The sequence below is a fragment of the Vanellus vanellus genome, assembly GCF_965231255.1.
Source record: "Vanellus vanellus genome assembly, chromosome: 2".
Lineage (NCBI taxonomy): Eukaryota > Metazoa > Chordata > Aves > Charadriiformes > Charadriidae > Vanellus > Vanellus vanellus.
In genome coordinates, this window is record NC_138906.1 from 161,409,876 (window position 1) to 161,436,246 (window position 26,371).

Consider the following 26,371-nt stretch of genomic DNA (forward strand, 5'->3'; position numbering starts at 1 on the left):
CACTAGCAGAGAATATGTTACCATTCGGTGAAAGTGAATTAATACTTTAATTGCAAGATGAAATCTTTCATGCTTGGTAGCTGCTTTGTGTAACTGTTGTCAAATTAACACACTTCAGCAACTCATACTGTAGTAGAGTTTTTATTGTTGCATGTAATAGAATATTTTGAAAATGTAACTGCTGATGATCAAACTTTTTCTTTGTTGCAGATGGAGTGATGCAATTCACTCATAAGAGAGAAGCAGCAATATATTTATTGATAGAGAACAGGGATTTAACAAAGTTTGTTCTTAAATGCAACAGTGGTTTAATGAGATTTGATGGCAAGGTACACTTTATTTACTGCATGGAGGACAGGATCAGACAGAACTGTCAGGGAGACCCTCCTGTTGAGTCACGAGGTTCAGAGAGGACCCCCTTGCTTTCTAAGCTCCTCAGAGACGAGTCTGGGTGCAGCTGGATCCAATCCTAGTCCCAGACTTGGTCAAAGGTTGATGTCTGAAGGATTATATGTGCACAATCAAAGGTATAATCTTAGTGAAGCTTTAAAGTTTACCATGCTATTAGTCACTCACTGAGGATCTGTTGTGGCAAGGAATCTCTGAATCTTGAGGAGTAACCTTGAGAGGTGTCCCTACTGAAGGGGAGATCCTGGTGTGCAGCGTGTTGCTATGCAGGAATGCTAAAAGAGCTCTTGGGCCGTTCACTCTGTATGGGGGTAAGATGATTGACTCATAGTCATACTGACCACAGATGTTAGTTTCTTCAAAATTTGGCTTGGGTTGGACATTGACCAGCACTGTGGTTAGGTGGGCACATCGCCATAAATTTGCCCTGGGATGTTGTGGTGTTTATGTGTTTTCCCCAAATCCACTTTGACCAGATGCATCCATCATGACTGCCACTGGTGGTTATTACTCGAGCAGAGTTGTGGGGGTAGCACACAATCACACTCTTGCTATGACGTATTTTTTATGCTTGAAATATGTGTAAATTGTCGCTTGTGTCTCCGGAATGAGCTTTCAGATTTGAAGAAAGGTTGAGAGTCACGCTGGTGTACCCAACAGAATGCCTACAAAAGAATCATAAAGCATTGTAGCTGTTAGGAAAACATTTGTTTACCAACTGTCTTATGGCTGTTTTGGGGAAATAGAGCAAATAATGTGGTTGTAGGAGGCTGTCTGAAGGAAACTGTTTTCTGGATTTCAGTTCAGTATTTGTTGCAGAAGGTTCTCCTTGCCTGCCACAAAGGCCACAGCTGCATCTGGTGTCTTTGCTTACCACTCAGCAAAATAAAGTTGCTTCATTTGCTCCTTTTTCTTCTGCTACAGCCACTGGGGGAGGTTGTATTTCCTGAAGGTGAAGGATATCTCCTGCTAAGCATGTATTAATGTCGTCTTCCAATGAATTTTTGCCTCTGTGGGAATGCTTGCTTCTACATGGCCTGCTGCAGTGCTGATATCTAAAAGAATAGATGACATCTGCAGCAAGCTTACAGAACAAACCACTTCTGGTTCACTGTGCCACCCCATGCTTTTTCTTTTTTACGTACTGTTACTGGCAGGGGGTGGTGAATCTGTAGTCCTGCTGCCATAGTAGATTGTGGAGTTGTGTTGTCTTTCTACAGGCATGGTAATTGGTTTGAAGGATACTTAATGGGTAGAGAAGAAGGAAATGAGTTATATATTCACAGGTCTGACAGAGTCTATGTTCATTTCATGGTTTTACTTTCTGAGCACTGAGCATATAGCTAGGAATAAAAATCATAGAGTCATAGAATGGTTTGGTTTGGAAGGGACCTTTAAAAGTCATTTATTGCAACCACACTGCCATGGGCGCAGGGACATCTTCCACTAGACAAGGTTGCTCAAGGCCCCATCACACCTGACCTTGAACATGGCCAGTCATGGGGCATCTACCTCTTCTCTGATCAACCTGTGGTTTGTAGAACCACAAAAGCTGCCTTATAGACTGTAGCTTGTTGTTGAATATTTAGAACTCTACTTCACTTAATTTTGAAATTATTTTATGCTTTTCATTGTAGATGCATGGTTGTCAATATAAAGATCATTGCTAATTTTGCAACTTGATTTAAACAGGGTAGTTTGAGTCAGAAAGATTGATTTAGGTTTCATGTACCTAAATAATTTATGAAGCCTAATGCAGAATTAAAATCTTGCCTGATAATTGTATTTGTATTAGTATAATGGGGCTAAGTAAGTTTCTGCTTTTTGATTAACCTATCTAGCTGTAAGATCAATTAGTTTGCACCTCTTGTTACGGATGTGGTGTTCTGAAAAAGCTTATCTAAAACACAACTACTTTCCAGTAAACTGAAGCATAACTTAATGTAATGTAAAGAATAAATGGAAAAAAAGTGCCTAGTATTTACTCTGGAATGCTGAAATGTGGTAGCTCTCTAGCAAAATACCACACTATTTTTTGTGTGCATGTTTCTTGTTGGCTTTTTTTATGTCCTAACCACTTCCTGAGAGCCCAGACTTCACTAATTTATAATTCCTTGGGCATTGTGCACTGTAAATTAATTTTGAGCGTAACTAATTTTTCATGGAATGCAATAGGAATGTCCTGTTGATCTGTCAGGTCAAGTTATTTTTGAGGACTTAAACTCTCCACCCCATATATTGACGTTCCCAGGGATTGTAATAGTAACTCTTATTCAGATTTGTGTTTTTCCGGTTTTATTAATTCTGCTTTGTCTTATGGCATAGAACTTTTTCTTTCTCTGCATACTTAAGTAATTGAAGTTATTGTGTAAAGCACCACTAAAGCTATTGCTATATGCTTAGCTGACAAAAAGCTTCCTCATATTTATATTGTCCTGTCTTTTACAGATTATTTTTTTTATAGTAGTGATATCGTATATGAGATCATGAATGACGTGACATATTCCAATGTATTTGCTCCCAATACAGTCTTGTTGTTGAGGTAATTTGGGAGCTCCACTACTGAGAATATTCATTTGGAAATGAAATCCCTTGTTTTATTCTGAGAAAGGTTTGCGTGTATTAGAGTTAAGAAGTAGTAATACAGCTTCTGATGGGAATTTATAAAGACTGGAAAAGGGAGAAATAGAAAAGGTTTGTAAATAATTTCCATAGAGACATAGAATGGTTTAGGTTGGAAAGGACCTTGAAGATCATCGAGTTCCAACCCCCCTGCCATAGGCAGGGACACCTCCCACTAGACCAGGTTGCCCAAGGCCACGTCCAGCCTGGCCTTGAACACCTCCAGGGATGGGGCCTCAACAACCTCTCTGGGCAACCTCTTCCGGTGCCTTACCACCCTCAAAGTGAAAAACTTCTTCCTAATGTTTAATCTGAACCTGCCCTCTTCCAGTTTAAAGCCATTCCCCCCTCGTCCTATCGCTACATGCCTGAGTAAAAAGTCCTTCCTCAGCTCTCCTGTAGGCCCCCTTTAGGTACTGGAAGGCCACAATAAGATCTCCCTGGAGCCTTCTCTTCTCCAGGCTGAACAGCCCCAACTCTTTCAGCCTCTCCTCATAGGAGAGGGGCTCCAGCCCTCTGATCATCCTCGTGGCTCTCCTCTGGACACGCTCCAGCAGGTCCATGTCCTTCTTATGCTGGGGACTTCAGAGCTGGATGCAGTACTCCAGGTGGGGTCTCACGAGAGTGGAGTAGAGGGGCAGAATCACCTCCTTTGACCTGCTGGCCACACTTCTGATGCAGCCCAGGATACGGTTGGCCTTCTGGGCTGCGATCGCACATTGCTGGCTCATATTGAGCTTCTTGTCAATCAGCACCCCCAGATCCTTCTCCTCAGGGCTGCTCTCCAGCCATTCCCTGCCGAGCCTGTATTTGTGCTTGGGATTGCCCCGACCCAGATGTAAGACCTTGCACTTGGCCTTGTTGAACTGCATGAGGTTGGCTTGGGCCCACCTCTGCAGCCTGTCCAGGTCCCTCTGGATGGCATCCCTCCCCTCCAGCGTGTCTACTTCGCCAAAGAGCTTGGTATCATTGGCAAACTTGCTGAGGGTGCACTTGACCCCACTGTCCATGTCACCGACAAAGATGTTGAACAGTACAGGTCCAGCACTGACCAGTAATTTTGATTGCTCAATTTACTGAAGTATCATAGGCTCGGTTTTAAAGCCAAAGTGCTTGGGCCTTAAAAGAATGGTGAGGCATTTTTTCCACAATTGATAATTTGATTTTTATCTTGTTAGTGGAAATGCCAGAAAAGAACCTTTTGTGAAGGGCACCCTCATAGAAACGTTCTTTAACTTATTGTTTCTTCTAACTTCTAGTGTTCAGCTTTGTGTGGAATCAGTTCAGAGAGAATTATGTTGTAGATACAAGCAGTTCATATTTCTTGTATCACTATTTTTCTTTATTTTCCCCAAATTCTTGTTGCAAGCTGCTTCTAACTAAAAATCTCTGCAATTTTTCTCCTAAGGTTTATTGGCATCCAAAGCTGTTGTTGCAGATGGTGCTGAAAAAAAGGAAGGCAACAATGAAACAGCTCCAGTCCTGGAGCAGGTATGAAATGGTAGAGTTTGATTCTTTTTCAAGGTTCCCACTGGAGTGTGCCATGGAGATATAGTACCTACAACATTAAAATTTGCCCCTTCAGATATAATAGGGAACTGAAAATTGATGTTATGTTTACATTTCTGGCAGAGCCAGAAGTATGGAATTTAATTGTCTCTAAACACAGTGTTGACTTGAATTTCAGTAATGAGCTTTTATGTTAGAAAACAGAAAACAAAGAAAAACGAAGTCTCCTTGCAACAAATGTGAGGAGACCAGTGTCCCAAGGTCCAGTTTTATAGCTGGAACCACGTGGCTGGCTTAGGAAAAGGCCCTTACACAAATTTGATTTGTGTTTGAAACAGGGTTTTTGACATCAAGTAGAACTTCTTTTCAAAGAAGTTTCTTTTATATTGTAAGAATTTGGTGTTGTAGGCTTGTATGTGTTTTATGAACCGCTCAATGAGCCATACATTTTGCAAGGGTGTGTATTTTAATAAATACAAAAAAGAAACTTTTAAATAATGTTAAGGGTCTGATTTTTAAACCTGCATGTTTGCAGGACCTGAAGGCTGCCATTTTATCTTTCGCTTATTCTATTGTGTTCAGGCATTGCTTGACTCCGAGTTGTGCATTATCTTGCATATTAAAAGGGCTGAATGCCTAAGCACGGTAAAGCAAGCTAAGGATGAACGGTAGTCCTGATCCAGGATGTTCTACTTTTCCAGTGTTTTAAATCAGAGCCTTAATGTAGTTTTAATACAGCTTTTTTGTATTCGTTTTCATTCTTTAACAGCAGCATTTGAATGAAATGGCCTTGCTGCCCATGATTTTTAAAAGAGCACTTCTGTTCTTAAGCCCCGGCACACTCTATGAACAGTCCCTACCCCAAACTTTATTTGCTATTTTGGTTGTACTGGTTCTTTAGAGCTAATATATAATTGCATTGCTGTGGTTTTTCCATTGACACCGCATTGGATGCGAGTCTTGTCAATGGAACATGATTTTCTGTTTTTAATGCTGTCACTGTAACGGCTAATGGAGCCACTACGGTGTCAATGCATTGACCGATATTTTGCATAAAGGTTTACAATGTATTGACATGACATTCCATTTCTCAAATTTTTGCATATTAAAGATGCTATGATTTTATTGCTACTGTGTGTGATATTTTCAATGTGCAAAAAACTGTGAAATGGCTTAAAGCATGTTGTTTTTGGAAGAATCATTACAATGTAAATCTTATCATGCAGAATCCCATTACGGTGAATGGGACTTTGTGGTTTACATAGACTGCGTATGCAACAGTATAAACTACAGTGCATATTTACAAAAAAACTTTTTGTTACTTCTTAGACTTAGTAACTCGGCTGTTTCTGTTTTATTGATTAGATATATAAAAAAAGATGTCTCTGTCATTGTTTACATGCTAATGGTCTGAAAAACCTCATTTTTGGGAATACTGGTTAAGCTCCTTTAAAGAGGCATCTAAAATCCCAAATTGTCCTTTTCCTTCGCTTCTAACTAAAACCAGAAACCTCACAAACATTTAAATGAATAACTGTGTGGAGGAAAATTTTTAAGCATCAAGCTTTTTTCACTAATTTCCTGCTGAAATTCAAATTAAAATGGCCGAGTTATAATCCTCCCCAAAAGGTTTTTCCAATAGCAAAGCTGACGTTCCTTAGAGGTTTTGTCTGCTGCTGCTATAAAGTTGAATGGGTTAAATATCTTGTAGGTTTTTTTAATAATGTGATACAGAACATGGTAGAAGTATTCAGGCCAATAGCCGAAAACTGACTTTGTTGATGGAAGTTTTTTATTTATATTTATATATTTTTAGTTTACGGTTGTCTTAAACCCAAAACCTCAGACGATTAGTTGCAGATAAGTAGTTTATTTAACTGTATTAGGGTATGTCATGTTATATTTCCTTTTGACCAAGACCTGATTAGATGAATAACATTAATTCATTAAGGTTTTTAATGTTAATTTGTCCTGTTAAAAGGTTAAGCACCTTATCAAAATATTAATTTAATTTTTTTAATCTTGTTTAAATAACTTTGTAATTTGAAAGTAATGGATGCTGTAGTAATGTCTTTCACATCTGTGAAGATGAACAATAAAATTGTTTATTTACAAGTTATGACTCTAATTAATTTCTGGTAATACCTCTCATAACCAGCATAGGTATACTCTACAGTTCATGGAATATTTTATTTAAATGAATAAACTGCACTTAGTACATGTGTAATTGAGTTATTCAAGGTAGAACTGATGTCTGCTGAATGGGATATTTTGCATCGGATCTTTACATAATTCTAGCAAAGCTATTCATGTAGCATTCAGGGGTACCCTTTTACAAACGTAGAATGTGCATTTTTTGTTTTCCCCTTTTTTTTTTTCCAGTGGAACATGGAAAGTTCCAGTGGAAAATAAAATTGTGAGTTATAACAAAACCCAATAATACTCAAATAATGAGATGTGATGTTTTTAGTTTGGATAAAGTGGTGCACACATTCTAGAAATATTTTTCTACTTTCTTAGTTTTGGTTTTATTAGATGGTACTATGCTGTGTGATGTAACTGGGACAAGAAAGGGGACAGGTTTAAGAAATGCTCAGATATTTTAGTTTGCCATTATTGGGCAAGTTATAACACATGCACAATTTATTCGGTGAAGTTGGAAGATCTTCCTTCCTGTTAAAAATCTAAAATGCTGATGTCTGTCAATGCATGCTAATTGTTTAAAACTAATACTTCAGTACGTGTATTAAGAAGGATGAAAATTGATGAAATGGGAAAGCTGCATTATATATTGACTTTTTTTTTCTTCAAAAACTGTTTTAACTCTTTATCTGCTCATTTTTCTCCAACAGTTAGCAATCTATTTAACCCTGTGGTGCTAGAAGTTGCGATTTCTACATGTGTTTGCACAAACATATAACGTGGTGAAATCCAGACTCCCAGCACTGAAAGGGGTTGTGAGAGTGTGTTCAGTATTTGGAAACTTTTTATTGTTTTCAGACATTCCTTAAAGGAGCATTATCAACTTTTTCAGGTTCTTCTTTAAAAATGAACAAGGATTGCTTGCTCATAGCAGTGCAGTCATCCAGATGCTCCTAGTCATATAGTTTAGTTTTGGGGAGTTCTGTGTTGTACTCCAACTTGAGGTGTTCTATGACTGTAGATCAGTGTATGTGTTCTAGCTTGTAACAAGCATTCTCCAAATTACACTTTGAGATGTCACTGACGGTCCTGATCTATGAAAGAGATAGAAACTAAAAGGATTTTGGTGAATTTTTAAAATGGGAAAAGAGGAAAAACATTTTGTTTTCAGGCTTTTTGCAGGTATTTCAAATAGTAAGAAATGAGGGTGTTCTGAATACTGAAAATAATTGATAGTGCTCCTTTAAAAAAAAGTTTAATGTGATGCATTTTAAATAGTTTTCATTTGTATTGAAAATAATGTTGCTTTAAAATGTGTTTTGAATACTAAAGTTGCTTTTAAAAAGATCAAAATAGATTACAGAACTACAGCGAAGAAACTGAAATAAAAGTATCAATTTTTTATTATTTATTCAGGAGATTTCACCTAAACCACAAAGTCAGAAAAAAAATGAAGCTGATATTAGCAGTTCTGCCAACATTCAGAAACCTGCACTGTTATCCTCAACTTTGTCTTCAGGAAAGGCTCGCAGCAAGAAATGCAAACAAGAATCTGGAGATTCTTCTGGGTGTATAAAGCCCCCTAAATCACCACTTTCCCCAGAATTAATACAAGTCGAGGATTTGACGCTGGTCTCTCAGCTTTCTTCTTCTGTGATAAATAAAACTAGTGAGCACAGACATTTTAAAAAAAATACCGTAATTACTTACAAGAGATATACAGAATTTTTTGGGGGTTGTAAATGGCTATTGCTTTTAAAAATGAATCTGCTTTAAATAAAATGGTCCAAGTGGGAGAATTAGGAGTAGCTCAGAATTTTAAAAGTCAGGTCACAGAATAAGGCATATGAATTACTCTACCAGAAATAATACATTTAAATAATACATTTATATTTATAGAGTCATGGCTTTTAATGGTTGGCTTTCCCTCCAGCTTAAATCTCCACCTTAGTATGAACAGTGAAACAGGAAAAGTCAATCCTCTCTTCTGAAGGGGCCTGATTCATTAAAAAGAAAAGATGTACACCTTGGTTGTGGACCTGCCCTTCTCTGAGAAATTCTGCCTTCAGCAGGCTGATGTGCTGTCCCTGTTGGCTGTGGCATTCTTCACCTTATGTGATATTTCCTGTAAATATGATGTGAAAGACAAGATGGGTTCAAGATGTGTGGTGGGGAAATGTAAAAAAGTCTGATTTCTTTGTCTCAGAAAAATGCCATAGGTGTTCAGCTTCTTAACATGTGTAACTGAGTTGCAAAGTACCAAAATTCTGTTATCAGAACAGGGAAAGGTTTATGCTGAATCCTTGAATATGCTATTTTTTGTGAATATTAAAATTCTTTTTTTTTTTTTTTTTTTTTTGAGATTACATTATCATTTTAGTGTTGCTTAGGGTCAGGCTCTTTGTTGCCTGAAGAACGTTAAATGATGAAGCCAAGAGTTGAAATAAATGTGGGTTCCAGTAAGTGGAAAGCTATGTTTTGTTTCACTTTTAAATAGTAATTGAGGATGGAAGACTATACCTGCATCGTGTGTTCCCCTTAACCTTGATCTGATAATTTCCCTTAGGAGATAAGTGTCTTGTAATCTTTTCTCACAGATAACTTTAAATGAATTGGAGAGGGAGGGGTGCAAATTCAGCCATCTTTCTTTATTTTGGACACATTGGTATAAATTGTATTTTGTCCCCACAAAATATTACCGGTCTCCTATATTGTAATATAGAATATATTGCCTTCCCTCCCCACCCCTAAAATAATGGTAAGTAGTTTTCCTTGCGCATGTTTGTATTTTGGATTAAGTTAGACTGTAGCAATATTTTAAAAATTAGCTAATTTAAAAATTGGTTACTTAATAGCTTAGATCTTTCTTTTAATCTTTGGCTTCTGAGTCTTTATCACTTCTAATGGAAATTTAATTTTGCTGTGTCTTTATTTTTAAATCTGTACATCTTTGACTGTAAAAACTGCTTAAGAAAAGGAGATAAGTGATTTACAGTGAAATGATGACTTAAATGCTTTCTAAGGCAAAAGTTTGTGAAACTGGGTAAAATTGGAGAGGTGTAGGGGAGCGTGGGTTTTTTGTTTTTAATGAATCAGGCCTATATTAACCTATATCAATCACCCCTCTTTTTTTTTTTTTAAGTATGAGGTTCTTGAGCCTTCTTACTGTGCCATACATTGGCAGTGTTGGAGTATTGATATCAGGTTAGCAGAAGACAGGAGGTGGGATATAAAATTAACCACTGCGTTCGATTATTTTTTTTTTTAAGTTGTATGTCACCACTATTCATGACTTTTTAGATCTTTAACTGTGATCATTTGTTCTGCTTAATGTTAAATCCTACTGCCCCCTTCCATTATAAGTAGCCTACTCTCATGGGTTATCTGGGGGGTTGCTTATTGTAAGTACACTGCCTAAAGCAACAGCCTTTATTAGTGGGGAAGTACGTACCCTAATATAATAATGTATAATAAGCAAAAAGCAGAATCATATCTTGAGCCGTAACTCTTCTTTTGCTCCTGGTAATCACAGTTTTTAATTACTTTTACCAGTTCTGCTGTGTTTACCAGCTTTGCAAATAAGAGCTATTTAAAGCACTCCCCATCTTTAGATCTCAAATACTGCGGTAAGATTATGGCATCTCTCTTTGCTTCATGAACATTGAAAGATCTCTTTTTAGGTCCATCACAGCCAGTGAATTCCCCTAGATCCTACAAACATAGTCAACGGAGAAGAAGATCACAGCGTTTAGCCACTTGCTCCTTGCCTGATGATTCTGTAGAAAAAGGTTCTTCTCCCTCTTCAATTACTGATGGAAAAGTGTTCTCCATCAGTGGTCAAAACCAACAGCCATCAAAATTGGAGGGTAATGTATCTTAATCTAATAAAGAACTGCCCAAGAGAAATTGAATCATAAAAATTAGACCTTTCACGGTTTTCATCTAATGGGATATTTTGACTTACTGTAGCTAAAGCTGTATGCTGTTCCTATGTTACATAACGCTGCAATCCAAACTGTTGTTTGTTGGATCTATGTATCTTTTTTAATATTACATTTTTTCTTTTATGTAGTACCTGATGTTGCTCATATGTCACTTGAGAAGCGTGGACCATGTCTCCCTCTTGATTTAAGCCGTAGTTCGGAAGTTACAGCACCATTATCCACAGAATCCACTTTCCGTAATGAATATCCCAGTAAAGACAAGGAAGATATTCAGATGATTACATATCTTTCTTCCAAAGCAGTAACTGATGGAAGAGTAGCTACAACAGTGTCAGGTAAAAGAGATTCAGTATACAACCAGTTAGGCTTATAGTTGTAGGGTTAAAATGTGTATGTATTCAGTCACACAGAAAGAGGGGATACTTTCTTTTTTTTTTTGCCGTTCTGCACACTCACAAACCTGCCACTCTTCCTGGGGTCCATCCATCTATATTCTTTGTCTTCCACTGGCTTTGAGCTGCATTAACACTTTTTCTAACACACTTAAAGGAGGAGGATCTGGGAGTGTGGAATATAAAAAGCAGTATTTCTTTCACAAATACTTAGTATTATTAAAACTTGTAAAAATTTATTGTTTACTAACATACTAATATATACTAAATCTAGCTGTACTCGTTGATCTTCAGCTTTAAAACTTAGTAGGGTTTTGCAAGGCAGTCAGTATTCTTCTACCTTTGCTTCTGTTTGAAGTGGAAATCTTGTCATTTGCTTGCTGTGAAATGTTACTTGAGAATATTTCTGAAAAATCCTCTAAAACTTTGATAGAGCTGGTTCACCCTCACAGAGTTGGTATAGAGCCCAATACTGGAACTCTCTGCGGCTTCTCATTTTATAACAGTTTACTGGCCACGGTGGTTTAAGTGGATCGCTTGGATAGAGGCAATTAAGAGTTTGGGGGAAGGGTTGACATAGTGATTTGCAGATGGTAAAAGTGGGTTGTTTTCATCCAGTGTATGTTAGGTGTCCATCTACTTATTTCATAAATAAATCTCTTATGCGGGTGAGTATCATACCATTTTCAATTGGTTTTCAAGAAAGAATTCTCTCACAAGCCTTTTTTTGGTTTGGGGTTTTGTGTTTGTGTGTGGTTTTTTTTTTTTGTTAAATGAGAAAATTCTTCAGTAAAGTAAGAGGAGGAAAAAAAAATCAAATTATTGTACTCTGCTGGGGAAGTTTTTGGCAAATATGATTGATGGTAAGGGAGGACAACATGACCTTAAGGTATATAATTATGGTGGTCAAATTATAACTTAGTCTTGTTTAAGGGGTGGGGTGGGGGGAAGTAGCAGCTCTGCGTTCAGCTGATAGTATAGCTGCAGTGCTCAGTTGGTCAGTGAAGCCTTTTGTTTGGTATGCACAGCCCCTTCTTGGGTGTCTGCTCACACATGCTCCCTCTGAAAGTGTAAGGTGAGCACTTCATTGAGTTGTAGAATAACTATTTAACATGATGGGGCAAAAGCTGGGTAGGATTCTTGGATCAATATTGTAAATTAAAATAGATTATTGTAATTATTATTTCTCTCAAAATTCTATTAATCTCTTAACTAATTTGTCAAAGTAAGGGCTACGAAAATTTCAAATGAGCTGCCACTGAAACTTTTAAAAATATTGCTTAATTTCTCGAGTGAAACCATGTGATAGTCTTCATTTGCCTTTGATACGTTTCATAGCAGTAGAATTGTAGATTTCTGGGAAAATTAATTCTGTAGAAGCCTTTTTATCGCATGTCTTCTGCCACTAAGAGAAGTGCTTTTGGGAGATGTGTATTTGCCCACTCATAGAACAAGATCATAAAAGAAACCAACAGCTTCCAACGACCATCTGTTTCTTGTTTATTAGAACTCATTTCGGTTACTAGAAATTGAACTTCTGGCTTTTCTGGTATGTTTTCTGGATCATTTAATGTGTAGCTGGTAATGCTGATGGGTGTTTATTTTGTTGCCTACTCACATCATGGGACTGGTTTGGACTCTTGAGTGAGGTTGTTCTAAACCCCACATCCATGAGTACACCTGTACCTGTTTATTTGTTGAGCTGGGTCTTGATCTTGGCCACAGCTGAGTCTAATTAAAGAAATAATATGTTTCATTTATTGCCACCTTTATTAACGACTCAAAAAATATTTGATGTATCCACACGCTTTGTGTCAGGGGAAGCCATTCCCTGACAAAATTATCTGGTATTACTCTTGAGCCCAGAATGGGAAGATGGAAGCACTTGTAACCTATGCTGGAGGATACAGTTTATACTGTAATTAAAGCTTCATGGAGGGTTTTTTTGGACACACATAATTTTAAGAGTTATAAGCTGTCAGGAAACTGATTTGACAGCTACCATTTTATCATCTGGGTTTTTGCCTTCCAGACAAACCTGTGTTTTGTTCCTAGTTTTCATGTATTACAGTTTTCCTCTGTGCAATAGAACTCGGTCTTGAGCTTTCACACTGACTTTTTGTCCAAATGTTAGAAGTTTTCAGAAGTGTACAGCCCAGCACCCACTTGAGCAGTATAAGCTTTGTGGGCTGAAAGACTAATCTAAGTAGTCTGGTATCTTTAATTCAGAAATTTCATAGAAAGTTTTGGAGTTAGCTGCCACTGTCAGTAGTATTTTTAGGACTCTGTTCATATGTCTTTTGGGTTTATCTCAGGCTTCTAACTCTGGTGAAACTCTTTTGTCTCCCATCCTTCTCGTATACTTCTAAGAAGAAAAAGCAAAACATAGCTTTTAAGCTCAGGTTTGAAACCTCTGGAGTTACTCTACACTGTTGAATAGTTTTTGTTGTATTCTCTGCTTTATAAGGCATCTTTTTACTTTTGAAATAGCGCAGGTTCTCGAGTCATGTTACTTAAGCACACATAATTATACCGAGTTCTTGCATGCTTCAGGAGAATAAACAGAATCCACTGTATTTGTCACTAGTTTTACTTTTCTAATGAACCTCTTTAAACTATGGCAAGCTAATATGTAAAGGAGAGGTGCCCAGAGCTTTCCTTTCTCATTCCTGTTGATGCTTGAAATTAATTGAGGAAAAGTTAATTTGCATTATGCAGGAACATCTGCCTGCCTAAGTGTAATTTAATATATTGCATTGTTTAGGGTATGCATTTTTATTGAGTAGATCACAATTTGAGAACACTGGTGTAAAATCCAGACTATTCTGTAATTGTCTGCATTTTTTTTAATCTGAAATAACTATCCGAAATCTATATCCTTCTATGATATTTCTGCTGTTTAGATTTTATCAGCACAGTCTGGACACATCTGGTGTTCTAGATTTTGACAACTATGGAATTTGCTATGTGTGCTTAAGTTGGACCTGCTGTCTCCTTAACCATTGAAGTGGACAACTGTAGATAGTTCTTGAAATTATGGAGGTGCCAGAATTATTTAGCCTGAAACAGCCTATTATGATCACTGACCCTTCTGTAAAAGAGCTGTACTGTTTTAGACCCAGAGATGCAGTTTGTGGCTTTGGAAGTTTAGTCTTCTCATGGGGGCTGTCAGTTGAAAAAAGAAGTGCATGTTGTTGAAAATGATGCATTTTAATCACTTCTTTATTCAAAAGATGCTAACTTGGTTTTTTCAGAGGGGAGGGATGAGGTGCACTGAAATGCAGAAGGATTACTAGTATTAACACACAGATTCTTTCTCAAAATCATTGCTCAAAATGAACAACTTGTCATTTCGCAAAGGTGGCACAAAAGCACTGCAATCAATTCCTTCAGTCCACCGGCTACGTGGAAGTTCTGTGTGTGCTTTGGTAAGCACTGGTATGCTACCACTTAATTCTTGAACAGAGGTACTGCTTTGCCTAAACTGGTGTTATGGACCTACTGGTGATCACCTGATACTGCATGCGTAACTATGAATCCTTGCTTTTGTTTGTCAAACTGCTTAAAATGTAGAAAACTAGATTTTGGTCACTTAGCCTTTCATAGGCTTTAAATTCTCAGTCAGTCTGAATACATGCAAAACACTATAGTTTTCCAGTTCTGACTACATAAAGTTCAGATCTTTCTGTAGTTGGCATTTTCTTTTAATTCTCTATCATTTACTTGGTTTCTGTAACTCTACACCATTTATGTTAGTTTAACTGTTATGTATTGAGTGACCGTAACTTCAGCAAGCCATCTAAGTTGTAAAATTTAAGTAAAAGGAAAATATTTACATTTACTTATGTAACAATATTAATAGACTATTTATAGTAGTAATATTACAATATTTTCAGCTCATTTCCTATTCTATCTCAGTCTGGATCATTTTGCTAGTAGGGTAACATTAGGCTAACTGTATGGGAGAAATTAGCAAGTATGCTAGAAGACATAGACTGTGTATACTTTCACATAATTTGATTGGTCACGGTTTACTGCAGCAGGAACAAGAAACAGCTGATGTTCAAAATTTTCAGAAAACGATGCTAGTCATGTTTTTAATAAACACTTGCCAGTGTTATTGGTTACCCTGCTTCTAAGAGGTATCTAGACTCACTCTAGACTTGTGAACTGAAGCTGTTGTACCTCTGGAGCTGTTTGTTCTACTCCGAACATCTATTGACAGTCAGGTTTGCTCCCTAATTTGAATGTCTACCCTCCTAATCGCTACCCTGAAATTCCCAGCTGATTCTTGCGATAGTTAGCTGAAGGCAAGCATAAACCTTTCATGTCCTCATCCTTCCTTAAGGTTGTTTTGTGCAGGATCTGTTATTAATCCGTAACATGTATTTAAAGTGCATGTAGATAGAAAATTCATCCTGTGCACTGGGAATTCAAAACAACAAATTAATTATGATAGAACCACGAATTCAGCTGGTCGTGTTATGATTTAAGTTGTATATTAATACAGATGATATTTCTGTTATTAGGCAAGTCAAAGCATCAAAAACCATGGAATAGAATATCATGCAACAAAATAAGTTGCTTCACATTGGTACAATTTATTTTAATTTGCTGCACTGAAATAAGCAGTACTACTAGAAGCCCGTTTGTGCTGTTGCGCTTATGGTACAGCGTTCTGTTCTGTGCTCGTGCGAGGGGGCTTGCGTCACCTCCCCGTGCCAGACCGATAGAGGTAGCGTTGGAAACGTGTCATAAAGCAGACTGAAAATTGCAGTGGTTTGCATTTTTCTTTAGTCTGAAATCAGTCTTCTGGTGATAAAATTGATCTTAGAACAATGACCTAATCAGTACTTTATCAAGTTTAATCTCTAAGCATCTTTCTCTCTGCTAAGTGTTAATTGCAGACCTCCCACGCTTCACTGTGTGGGAGGTGGCTGACTAGACAGCAGGAATTCCTCAACAGGAATCAAATTGCAATTTAAAAAAAAAAATGGTTATATTTCCATAAAGGATTTTTTTTTTTATAAACTAATATTTTTTTTTTTTTTTTGTGGCATTTGTTATTTGCCTTTCAGACTGCTGTTGTCCACTATGTTTAATTTTGTGGTTATTTGAAAGGAATAATAATTGCATAGTTGAAAATTAGACATTGCAAGCCTTGACACTTTTATTTAGAATTTAGGATTCTCAATCTAGAATGATTTCTGATTAATAAATTAAAAGCCAAGAACTACATTGCAGTGTACGCAGGCATAAGAGTAATTTCTCTTTTCAAGTTACTGCAGAAAAACAGTTTGGAGAGTTCTGTCATTGAGATGGATATTTGTGTGACTGTAGCAGGTTTCTGCCCATCATAAATGTTCCCTCAAACGGTTATTTAATTACTAGCTGATTACTTTGTCAGATGTGCGTGTGTTGAAAATCCTTGAGAGAGTGAAGTTCATGGCTATCAATAGCAGAGCATGTTTGAATGTCCGAGTCAGGATTTCTTCTGAATAATGAAGTTTAAATAGGAATTAATCTAATATTGAGACTAAATTTCTCTTGAGATTGTTTGGATGGAGTATTCTCACATCTTTTCATCAAATGGCTGTGACCAAACCAAATTATGTGCATTTGGGTGTTCCTTTTGTGCTCTTTTTAGAAATGAGACAAGATGTTGATAGCATGATGATGTGGAGAAGTATCACTTTTTTATTTTATTGAGGTGCTAAAATATACTCGTTGCTCCACAGATGGCAAAGCAGTTCAGTCCTGTAAGAGAGACAAACGTTAATTAGGAAACCCAAGAAATGAATAATTTGAATAGGTTTTGTGTTGATGCCAAGTATCCCAGCAAGCTAAATCCGCTTGAAATAGAGACAAAGGCAAGAGCCCGAATAATAAACCAGTCCTGAAAGGATTCTGGTCTGGGGTGAGATGGTTGATTTGAAGCAGTGGAAAGGCTCAGCTGAGGTCGTGCGGCTCATGTCTTGTGTTAGAAGCTGGAACGCAGAACTGAGCAGCTGCTTCTGGCTGCTGGCTAGGTGGCATGTGTTGTGTCATGCAGCTGGGAACATCTGGCACTTAAAAGTGCTGTGTGGTGTGGTAGGTGATGTACTACTTGCTATTGCTCTTGCTGCCCCTGCGGCTTTCTTGCTTTGTGGCATTTTGGTTGTTATCCTGGGAGGGCTGCCTGGGAGCTGGAGTAAGATTGTGTAATGCGTATGTTGTATCGCAGTAGAACTGGGTTGGTCTGGCCAAGCCTGGAAGGCCACCTTGCGGAGTCAGCCCTGAGGCATTGTTGCCTTCTCCCCAGAATCCTTTTATGACTGATGAATTCACTAAATTATCTTAACACTGCTTATTTAAATGCTTTTTACTGGTTTATTACTGAATATTTAAAGAAAAAAAATAAAAGAAGGAGCTCAAAGAACCCATTCCATATCAGCTTTGCTTTTTGTCTTTTTTTAATATCTTGACCACTTTGAGGACTTCTTTTGGTTCAGCACTTTAACCGGCACATGTTTTTTACATGCTGATACTTTTCTTGGGCCCCTATTTTGAGAGACGGCAAAGGTGACTGGTGCCTCCAAGTGTTTACAGCTGACATTGAAAAACCTGAACCCTTACAGCTTTGCGGAGCTGCATTTTTGTACAGTATGTCTATATGGGCCTGAAATGTCCTCGGTGGTCTGATGAAGATTAGGCTTTCCTAATTCAATTTAAATGAAACTTTAAACTCTCACAATATTGATGAACACGGTAATAGAGAGTTTTGAATGACCCCAATAATGTTCTTTATAAATAGCTCTTATTCTGGTTTGATTATTTGAAAATTCCATTGCCCTATCTGATTATAAATTTTAAATATTACAAATGAAAAATATAATTTGAGGGGGTTTGCAATGTTATTTTCCTAATTTGCATTGGATAAAGATATATTTCCTAAATATTTCACTGAATAAACTTTTCTGAATAGTGCAAGATAAGAATTTTCAGTATGTGATGCTGAATTCAGACAAAGCACCACAGTATTTTGCACGTAATTCAAATGTGGATTAAATATACAAATGAGAGTGAATGATTTAAGTATTATTAAGATCAATGAAATGCACTAAGCAGAAGTGCAAATTTTTATACACAGCACTAAAAATGTTGTAGCAGAGCTTAGTTTCGCTGTTCACGTAATAGAACATTAACTTAATATTGATAATGTCAGCACCTTTAATCCTTATTGTTGATGTGGGTTTCTATTATAGTGAAATAAAAAGGAAACAAAAAGGCTCAAAATTAGCAGCAAAAGTCGACTTTAAACAGTACAAGTAGTTTAAAAGTGAATGCAAATTCCAAAACGGACAAAGAAACCTACTGTGGCATGTATTGTCTGGTATGTAAGACTAAGACCTAGGCATTCGTTTGCAGTAATTATATGTTAAGTGTGATGATGATATTACCAATACTTGACATTTCTGTGTTCTGACGCAGCTAGTGACCTGGCTGCAATCCTTATGGAATGCCTAGTAAATCTGTCTTCTTGTTTTCAGCACCCTCGTCCCATGTACATGCCTTGCATCTGGAAATGCCTTTAACCAATAGTCTAAAGTTACCCAAAGGGAATAGTAAAAAAAAGAGGTCTTCCACATCATTGAGCTCTGAAGGGACAGAGATACAATGCTCTGTGCCTGTAAAGGAGAAATGTTTTGAGAGTCTGAAGGAGAAAATATTAAAGAACGTGATTGAGAAGGACAAGCATTCAGAAGTTGGTAAACTACAATACTTTTTGTTTCCAGTGATTTAGACAATAAAAATAATCATAAAGTGATGTTAAACATAATTTCATCGTTTATATGTTTCTTATTGTTGTGTACCATTAGGACTTTTTACGGTCTAATGAGTTTTACAAGAAAGTGGGTCATCAGCCAGACATTGCACTTATGTCGTATATTCTTCAATTTGCAGGTGCGGTGAGAATGGAACGAAAAGGAAAACTGGAAGAGAAAAGTTCTTCAACATATGGTACGTACAGAGCAATAATATTTTTAGGACAAAACCGAAAAATTCTGGAATACCTAATGTCTCTGAAAAGCAAATGTAAAAATGTAAAATATTTCCTGGGCCCAGCTACACTTCTTTTGTTTGTTTAGGTCTTAAAAACAGCTTTTATATGTATGACAAGTTTATAGTAGAACAGTTTTATAAGAGAAAACGGAAGTGCTCACAGCAAGGACTTGGAAGGATCCAACTAGTACCTATGAGATGCCTGAAAAAGAAAAGTGTTGTGTGTTTTTTTTTTTTTTTTCTTCCAGTTGAGTTAGTGATACTGCCTTTCTTTATACTGACTGATTTGGGGGGAGGGGAAGAGGGTGTGGATGGGAAGAAAACAGGTGTTGGTAGCAAAATATTTGGCAATTACTGAAAGAAAATATAAATTAAGAGGGCTTTCATTTTACCCAGTGTTTAAAGAAAAAAAAAAAATAATAAAATTAGAGAAGCACAAGAATTCCTAAAGTGTTTCTGCCCTGGTTTTCCAGAAGCTAAAAGTTCTGTTTCTGTATTCCCCAAGAAGATATTAAGACTCTAATCTGTGTGCAGGAAATAGTCCTTAAATACTGAGTTTAATGATTTATTTTCTGTAACAAGTCAATTTCCTCATTTTTCTAAGCAATCATCAGTGAGATAATGATTATGGAGTTACAATGTTGTGGGATATATTTTGTCTGGGGAAAATTCACAGGTTAAATAGAATTTTTTTGAGACAAAGTATTTGTCCTCATGTGTACACAGTGCTTAGGAGTGAATTGCAGTGTAAAAAATGTATCGTAAGTTTTAGTCAGAATCAGTTTTCTGCGAGGATGTTGCTATCTAGTAGAAAGCGCTGACAGCATCAGCAGTTTTGTGACACTGAAATTTTCTTCAAATGACTTTCTGTAGGCCTAACATGTTTTTAAGATGATCTTACCTTTTTAGTTTGAAATTTTGCACTTTTGAAAGCTTTTTCTTTTTGCCCAAACCTTTTTGTTATAAGCTGTAAGTAAAATAGGTGTTACAAGCTATTTAAACAACGTCACTTTTTTTTGTCTGCTTTGCTATGTCTCCTTCTACTGTGATATCTCATTTGGAAATATTTAAAATAATAAAATGTTATTTGCTGAGAGAGACTTCTTTGACCCATTCTACTAGGAATTAGTAAAAGAGATGCCCAACATACCAAGTAAATTAACTGAATGACTTTGGTCTGCCTAGGCAACTGGAATACTTGATTTTGAATGTCATGTTTAGGTTAAGCCAAATGAAGCAAGTAGTTTGGAATGGTACTGCTGTTTTAAAATGTTTAATTTTTATTTCAGGTAAAAAGAAAGAAAAGGAAAAGGAGAAAAAAGAGAAAAAGGAGAAAGATCATAAATCAAAACAGAAAAAGAAGAAGAAAAAAAAGAAGAAATCTAAACAGCATGGTAAGTTTAACTTTTTTTAAATAAGCCAAAACACTCAGGGTATTTCTTCCATTAGGTATTAAAAATTGTTTCTAAACAATATGAATGTCAAATTTTAGAAATTTGAAATAATAGGTTTTGGCCTTCCATGTTGAAAGGACACTTAGGTCTGTGACCTCATTTTATTATTTATAGTGTGTCTGTCCATGATAGACAGATATTTCCCAGATTTTTTTTTTTGCTCCCTTCAAAAGGTATGTTCACTCATCTCTTGAAATTCTTTATTTGAAGCTTTGCATACACATTTTTCTCAGTTTGCTTGATGTTAAAATTACTTTAGTATCTAGTCTGTTGCTAAATTTCAGTGCTTTACTGTATAAAATTCAGCCCCCCCTTAACAGTTAATCCTTAACAGCTGAGATTGGTGTCCCTGTTGCAACAACCTTGTCTGTTGTCTTGGCAAATGGTGATTCCATTTGTCTTTGTCTCACTTCCCTATTCTGGTTCTTTGATCGTATCACCCATCTCTTTCTGTTCTGTTATTTCCATTCCCTAGGGGGAAAAAAAAAATTTGTTTTTTAGATACGAGGCTGTAGGTATCTTGTGCTTTTTTAACAAAACAACAAACCCATTTCAAACCACTTAGTGCTTTTTTTTTTTCTCCTTGTTTGAAAAGTGCTCCTGTAACAGTGTGGTTTAAAGTTTTAGTGCCATCCCTTCTGTAATTCTCCTTGGCATGATTTCTGTGGAAAAACTGGACAATTTTTGTTTTGTTTTGTTTTTTTTTGTAATAAAAAGATAACTGTCCTGTTGAGCAGTACAGTTTTACTGTGTCATCTTCCCTCTTTCCACATCCTTTGGTTCTTTTAATTCCCTATAAAATCACATTACAGGTTTCTTGATTTACCTTCTTTTGCATCCAGTGCAGTCTTAGTTGCAGCATTATGGCAATAAAAATAATAGCATGGGCAAATGCAGACTCACTCTGTCTTTTTTTCTTGCCAAAGACTGAACTTTATTTTTTTGTGTATTATGCCTGCTTACTTCAAAAAGTGTTTCAGGACTTAAAATAATACTACTTATTTTTATCTTACTGCTGGGTGGTTGAGAACATCTTAAATATTCAAAAATGAGAACATAGACTATCCTCTCTATGCCTATCAGATTGACTTTCATAGAATCATAGAATAGTTTGTGTTGGAAGGGACCTTTTAAAAGCCACCTACTCCAACCTTCCCTGCAATGAGCAGGAACATCTTCAACTAGATCAGGTTGCTCAGAGCCCAGTCCAACCTGACCTTGAATGTTTCCAGGGATGGGTCATCTACTACCCTCATTGTAAAAAAAAAAAAAAAAAAAAAAAAAAAAAAGTCTAAATCTTCCCTATTTTAGCTCAAAACGATTACCCCTTGTCCTTTTACAACACACCCTACTAAAAAGTTTGTCCCCATCTTTCCTGTAGGCACCCTTTAAGTACTAAAAGGCCACAATAAGGTCTCCCCAGAGCCTTCTCTTCTCCAGGCTGAACAACCCCAACTATCTCAGCCTGTCCTTATAGGAGAGGTGCTCCAGCCCTCTGATTTTTGTGTCCGTCCTCTGGACCTGCTCCAACAGGTTCATGTCTATCCTGCACTGAGGGCTCAAAGCCTGACCTGAGCTGGACGCGGTATGCCAGGCGGGGTCTCACCAGAGAAGAGTAAAGGGGCAGAATCACCTCCCTTTACCTGCTGGCCACACTTCTTTTGATGCAGCCCAGGATACAGTTGGCTTTCTGGGCTGCAAGTGCACATTGTCAGTTCATGTCCAGCTTTTCATCCTCCAGTATCCCCAAGCCCTTCTCAGCAGGGCTGCCCTCAATCCCTTCATCCCTCAGCCTGTATTGATACTGGGGGTTGCCCTGACCCAGGCACAGGACCCTGCACTTGGCCTTGCTAAATCTCATGATGCTCACATGGGCCCACTCCTCAAGCCTGTCCAGGTCCCTCTGGATGGTGTCCCATCCCTCAGGTGTTTCAACTGCCCCACTCAGCTTGGTGTCATCTGCAAACATGGTGAGGTTGCACTCAATGGCGCTGTCTCTGTCATTGATGAAGATATTGAATAGTACTGGTTGCAATATGAATTCCTGAGGGACACCACTCATCACCATTGAGCCGTTGACCACTACCGTCTGGATGTAACCATCCAACCAATTCCTCATCCTCCAAATAATCCAGCCATGAAATCCATACCTCTCCAATTTAGCGAGGAGGACTTTACTTGTGTGTACCTTGAGAATGTACTTTACTACAACATATCAATCATAATAACTTGATTAAAACTTCTTTGATTACAATTTCTTAAAATATGAGGTGGTGAAAACTGAAATCCTATCAAAAAAAGAATTTTCTATAAATCTTTCCTCAAGAACATGTGGAAAACCCCTATACATTCCAAGAAGCTTCAGTGCTTGAATGTGAACTGCAATAATCTAGGTTTCGTGTACTTATGTACTTTACCATCTTTATATTGGGGTAATATGATTTTAAACTATAAACTTCAGTTGCTTATTTTACCTAAAAATTATTGGGATTTTTTATATTACTTGCACTGGAAAGGCATCTAAGTATTTGCAAGATGATGCTGGTAAACGCTGGGTATGCAAGAGCCAAAGTAAAGAACAAAATCTCCAAGAACCTAAGCAGTTCTGGCTATTTCATCTGTGATTATTAAAACATGGCAAAGTGAGTTAATACTCTGCATGGGTTCCATTTTTAGGAAGATCTTAAAGTAATGTGCCATCACCTTGCGTACAGCAGTATCTCCAGCAGCACTCTCAGTGCAGTTTGATAAGAGTGAGAAAAATTTTTTATAGCTCATCTGTCCTTTGAGTATATGACACTGACTGTTAGTGTAAAAGTGTTTGAAAAAGAACTTGCGTAAAAATAAACAAAATAATGATTGAAGTATTTGAAAAAAGATCTTTTGAGCAGAACTGTTTTAATAGGTAACAAGTTGAGCAATGGATTTGAAATACTTTCAAAACTACAACTGTATATTTTTTTTTAATGATGAGATGTTGACGTAGTATTTCACTAAGCCTTTGGTTTCACGTATTTCCACAGACGGAGGTAAATAGATAAGTTATTTGTCTTGTGGTGTTGAATTAGGAAATTTAGATGAATCATCAGAAAAGGCTGATGCAATGCACAATTCAGAAGGTTTGGGAAGATTTGGTCAGACTGATGGTTCTCATCTGAGCATGTGATACTTTGCTGTTTCACAAAGTGCTGTGCTGGAGATCAGCGAGTCTCAGACTTTGCCTGTCTGGGGTACACTTTGTTCTCTGGTTCCATACAGCTTCGACATGCAATGGGTCCTGCAAACCCTATTCATCCAAATTGATTCAAGTAGAGTACCTCTTGCAAATTAACATCAGAGCTGCGTTCTTTTGCCCAGTATTGTTCTTTGGTTTTACCTTCTTGAGGTTGTAAGGTGCTTTGTGGTTTTGGGTTGGTTTGGTTTTTTTTTTGTTTTTTTTTTTTTTTTCCCTTTTTTTTTTTTATTCCTCTGGTCTTTCTGCCAACTTGTCTTGAACCTTAGAAACTTGGCAGAGGTACCACGATTAGGTCCCAACTTATAGGGGCTGTATCCAATGCTTGTAAATATTATGAGAAAACTATATACTTCGCAATGCCCCAACAAATAGAAATCTTAAATTCAGATGCAGAAAGCAGTCTGAGAAAAAGCTTCATCATTTTTTTCTTTGCAAATGCATCTTGTGAAAATCTGTTTCTAGAAATCCAGAGGCATTCTCCCTGGATACTTCTTTAACTTGGGGGGAAAAAAGGAAAATGCTTTGGCAGATTCTGACTTCAGTGTCTGACTGTGAAAAAGCCCATTAAAAATGATCTGTGAGAAGAAGCAGTCTTTCTCCAGGACCAGCTCACTCGGCTGTCAGAGCATGGGCAGAAATGAAAGGGTGTGAGCCATGCTCCGTTCCCTTGGAATCAAATTGAGGCGTCTTGGGGAAGAAGAGGGAGTGGGCACGTTGTATGCCTCAGATAGGGTTTTGTGCAAGGCTTTAAAACTAACAAAAAACCCAACAAAAACTCTTTTGGCCTCTGAACGTATGCCTGATTGACTGTTTAAATAAAACCCATATAACACAGAAGGTAGGTAATTTCTGTTATTCACACTGTTCTGTTGCAGTGAGGTTGATAGCAATACAGCATGAAGTAATCAGCTCAACTGCTCGTTGAGTTGACTCTCCTACAGGAGAGTCCTTAGGAAATGTGGTAGATAGTGTGTTTTTGACAGGAGAAAGTAAATATGAACAGTGGGTTTATGGAAGGTATTTAGGAGAGACACATATTGTGGAACCCATTGCAAGATATAGGTGGTAGTGGGTATGCTTCCTATGGAAGGATGAATGTGTAGAAATCAGATTACTCACTTTTATATTCAAAGTAATAAGTTTTAAGAGGAGTAAATGGATAACTACTCTTAATTACCATTTGAGCAGCATAAGACAGACACAGACCTGCTCAAGTGGGTCCAGAGGATGTCCATGAAGATGATCAGGGGACTGGAGCACCTCACCTGTGAGGACAGGCTGAGAGATTGTTTAGCCTAGAAAATAGAAGGCTCTGGGAAGACCCTATAGCAGCTTTCCAGAACCTAAAGGGGGCCTACAGGAAAGATGGGAGAGACTGTCAAGAAGTGTAGTGATAGGACGAGGGGTAATGGTTTTAAACTGAAAGAGGGGAGATTTAGATTAGATATCAGGCAACCACCTTAGTCCAAAAGGCGGTCCAGAGAGCTGCTCTGGGTAACACATCCTGATGGGGTTCACACCTGGATAATGGGGGTGATAGTGCTGCTGGGACAGACCAGAGATGGGCCTGGGCAGGGTGTGTTTGTTGTTTGCCTCCTCATCGTGCTTCTCTGGGCTTTTGTATATTTTACTGGGATGCTGCCAGGCCCATCAACAGCTGATGGCTCCTGGGACGAGCCTGGGAGCATCTCAGAAGGGTTTTCTTTGGGCTCCCTGTGCTCCTTTGCAGGGGTGCAGACAAGCTTTTATCACTTAACCTGACAGGACCATCTGCAATTACTTCTAGGTAGCAATGTTGGTACTGCTACAAACAGACCTAAGGCAAAATGAGAGAGCTACCAGCAGCATCGCTAAGGATAGCAGATGGCACAGGATGAATTGTGGAAAAAGAAGACTTTTTTAATGCTCTAGGAAAATTTATTCCTCTGTATATTCAGAGATGGGGGGAGGGGGGAGTTAAATGAGTAATGCTTGTCTTAGCTATTAAACTTCATTATATTTCTTACTAGTAATTTTTTTAATGAAATGTTTTGAAGATCTTTTGCCATTTCATACCTAGTTTCATCATCTTAATACCTCAATGTTGATATTCTTTACTTTTGAATATAATGTTGCTGTATACTTAAAGATTCTTTTTTTTTTTTTTTTGCATTTGTCATAAAGTTTTCTTAACTTTTGTAACAGTGACTTATTTTCTTTTAACTTTTCAGATTATTCGGATTATGAAGATAGTTCTGTTGAATTCTTGGACAGGTGTTCCTCTCCATTAACACGGTCCTCGGGGAGCTCTCTGACTTTGCGCAGCATGTTCTCAGAGAAGAATACATCATACCAGTATCCAAGAGCTATCTTGTCTGTTGACCTTAGTGGAGAAAGTAGGTTGGCTGAACAGCATCTCTGTTTGTAGGTTTAATTCTTTAAGAAAGAGAATTTTCAAGGAAGTAATTTGGTTTATGTTTGAGATTGTAGCTATAAATATGGTGACTGATTTCTACTTAATCTATTTAAACCAAAATGCTTATACTCCTCAAGCTGTTCGGCATTCTTGGTTTGGTTAAGTGTTGCTACTCTGCTTCTGAGGAGATGACATTAAAGGCATTTTGTAGAATTCATCAAGAAAAC

General features: G+C 37.4%; 1 protein-coding gene across 8 annotated transcripts in view; it reads left to right on the forward strand.

The window, feature by feature from the left end:
• The window catches only part of PHF20L1 (PHD finger protein 20 like 1), a 58,905-nt gene that overhangs the window by 20,166 nt on the left and 12,368 nt on the right, over positions 1–26,371 (forward strand). For 5 of the 8 annotated variants that reach the window (XM_082479967.1, XM_082479968.1, XM_082479974.1 and 2 more), the window contains 8 exons: positions 4,439–4,521; positions 8,098–8,350; positions 10,362–10,547; positions 10,754–10,960; positions 18,547–18,765; positions 18,962–19,018; positions 20,350–20,454; positions 25,960–26,124. In XM_082479967.1, the coding sequence (XP_082336093.1) occupies positions 4,439–4,521; positions 8,098–8,350; positions 10,362–10,547; positions 10,754–10,960; positions 18,547–18,765; positions 18,962–19,018; positions 20,350–20,454; positions 25,960–26,124 (1,275 nt within the window). The remainder of the gene's footprint in view (positions 1–4,438; positions 4,522–8,097; positions 8,351–10,361; positions 10,548–10,753; positions 10,961–18,546; positions 18,766–18,961; positions 19,019–20,349; positions 20,455–25,959; positions 26,125–26,371) is intronic. The other 3 variants (XM_082479971.1, XM_082479972.1, XM_082479973.1) reach the window with 1 other exon arrangement.